The sequence below is a fragment of the Oryzias melastigma genome, unplaced genomic scaffold, assembly GCF_002922805.2.
Source record: "Oryzias melastigma strain HK-1 unplaced genomic scaffold, ASM292280v2 sc00262, whole genome shotgun sequence".
NCBI classification, from domain to species: domain Eukaryota; kingdom Metazoa; phylum Chordata; class Actinopteri; order Beloniformes; family Adrianichthyidae; genus Oryzias; species Oryzias melastigma.
The window spans coordinates 131,136-133,556 of record NW_023416896.1 but is presented as its reverse complement, the minus strand read 5'-3'; the positions used below and the strand labels follow the sequence as shown (position 1 = coordinate 133,556).

Here is a 2,421-nt window from a genome sequence, read left to right as displayed (position 1 = left end):
TATTAAAATGACAATGTATCCCTTTCACCAACATGGGTCTCATTGCTGAGCAGTTATCATAGTGCTTTAAATTTTTTCTTGATTTCCATATTGTTTAAAGGACAAAACAAATGTGTTTGTTGCCCTTTTTCAACTTTGATCCCTTGCCCCTCAAAAATCCTGTGCACGTCCCTGATCCAGACAAAACAGTCAGATCCCTCACTGGCAAGAGACTTCACAGACTGGAGTCCACGTGCTAACCCTTTTAGGTCAGTGAGTAACATGCATGACTGAAACAGTTTCTCCATCAGGACGTTTAGAACCTGCTCCCTTAACCGAGCCTGTGGAGGGTGAGCTTCCATTTCCTCAACCTGACCCCAACCAAAACATTTTGTGGAATGTGGTGAGAAAAGAGATTTCACTTTCGTTCAACATCCAGAGTTTTCATTTGAAGTCCACTTCCTGTCATCATAGCTTTCTACAAACCACCAAACTTTTCATTTGCATTCTGCCAACAGTCCTGTTCACACATTCACTCACAGATGTGTGTGCATTTGGCACCAGAAGGAGGTTAGGATTAAGGCAGCAGAGGATTAGGGAGGCGGGGCTTGTTTTGTTGTCTGGTCTGTGGAGGTCAGGGAGGGACTGGTGTGTGCATGCAGATGAACACATGCACACACAATCCTCATCATTTTCATCTTCATCACCTTTGAACATCTTCAGACTCCAGATCCGGAATAACAAAAGTGATAACAAAACCGTCATGATAGAAGACTTCATGTAAACACAAACATCATCATGTCATCTAAATGCTCATGAAAAACTAAACATGTTCATTATTTCCAGACATTAACTCCCTGGTTGTGACCGGAATCCTAACTTTTAATCTTTTACTTCAATTCCTTTTCTCACAGTGAAGTCACCTCAGGCCCCGCCCACCGCCGCACCTGCAGCATCACCAGCCCCTCACCTCACGTGCTATCTGCGTCAGCGCGTCGTCTTCTGCGCTCTGCTTGTCCCGGTTCGGGGTTCTCCTCCGGCCCGGTCCCTGGGTTTCCATGGTTCCGTTGGACCCGTCAGCAGAATCCTGCCCTGCAGTCCCGCGGCACCCGGGCATGATGCGCTACAATAAAGCCGTTAGAGGCCTGTTTTCTTTTGGACCACAGCGGTTCCGTCTCTTAGATGTGGACCCCACAGCGTCACGGTTCTGATACGCATAACTACACTAATAGATCAGGCAGACCTCACTTCCTGAACAGGTCCAAATCAAATGTGGGCCGGTCCGCCTTAAACCCGATTCGAATGTCAGCATTAAGCTCAGGGTCGTTATGCGGAACCGCCGCGGTGCTTCGGGCTGCAGAACCTTCGTCCCGGTAGGAACCCCAGCAGCATCCCTAGAGGTCAGGCGGAGGAGGAGCGGCTCCCCGCCCGTGGCAGTCTGCGTCCTCCCGGGGAAACGAGCGCCGCAGCGTCAACAGATCCGCGCCGTTAATCCGCGCCTTCATGCGTCTGGAACATGAAGGCAGCACCGCGCAGGACCGTGAACGCAGCACGCCAGGCTTTTATTGTGAAGGAGCAGTGATGCACCGAAATAAGAAACAAACCAACACACCGGAAGTAAAACAATGAAAACATTTTTCATACTTGTGTCTGAATTCAGAATAAAGACTCACTGATTGACTCACATGAATCCGTTTTATTGATCTGGATAAATATCTCTCTCTCTATATATCTCTATATATTTAAGATTCATCATTTAAACATCAATATAAAGCTCTGGGAGTTCATTCGTTCTGGTGTCAAACAGATCAAAAGTCTAACCTGAAGCTAGATATGTTTTCCAACTGTTTTGGTGTCTAATAGATCCATTGATTATAGATCTGTTCTCCGTTCTGTTTGCCGACACTCAAAGCTTCATGGTCCAATATTGGAATCTTCTGGATCCAGATGGAACTTCATTATCATCACTCATCTTCTCTTCAGGCTGGCTCTCACGGTGATTCATTGTGATGAAGATGACGGTGGGCTGTAGGTGTAAGGGTGAAGGCCATGAAGAAGAGTTGGAACAGTTTGGCTCCGGATCAGACCATGTTGGCCCTCCAATGAGCCCCATTGGTCTCTGCAGACAAAAACAACCGTGTTATGGTGCGTTTAAGAACAAGCGGGCGCAACACCATCTGTTCATGTGCCAAGGAGTTTTGCTGCTTAAAATGAAGAGATGTCTTTCTCATGGTTTCTCTGCGGACAATGAACAGGAAATGTTCCTTACTCAGGTCTGGAGTGGTCCTCTTCTTCATATGAGATCCAGAAACCTGAAAAGTTTCACACAGATTAGAACTGGCTAGTGGGGACGGTCAGAACAGAACCCAGCTCACGTATGAACTTGAGTCTGCAGAATCAAAGGTGTGGAGGCCCTGCAGCAGAGGTTCAGAGTGTGAATAG

General features: G+C 47.1%; 1 protein-coding gene and 1 long non-coding RNA gene across 13 annotated transcripts in view; one reads left to right on the top strand and one right to left on the bottom strand.

The window, feature by feature from the left end:
• lrrfip1b (leucine rich repeat (in FLII) interacting protein 1b) overlaps positions 1-1,128 on the bottom strand; it is a 19,460-nt gene extending 18,332 nt beyond the window's left edge. For all 12 annotated transcript variants that reach the window (XM_024265489.2, XM_024265480.2, XM_024265482.2 and 9 more), the window contains exon 1: positions 950-1,128. In XM_024265489.2, the coding sequence (XP_024121257.1) occupies positions 950-1,096 (147 nt within the window). In that variant the 5' untranslated portion in view covers positions 1,097-1,128. The remainder of the gene's footprint in view (positions 1-949) is intronic.
• The window catches only part of LOC118598258, a 3,039-nt gene extending 1,379 nt beyond the window's left edge, over positions 1-1,660 (top strand). The window contains exon 2 of the long non-coding RNA XR_004947380.1: positions 894-1,660. This is a non-coding gene — a long non-coding RNA (uncharacterized LOC118598258). The remainder of the gene's footprint in view (positions 1-893) is intronic.
• Positions 1,661-2,421: the final 761 nt, after the last annotated feature.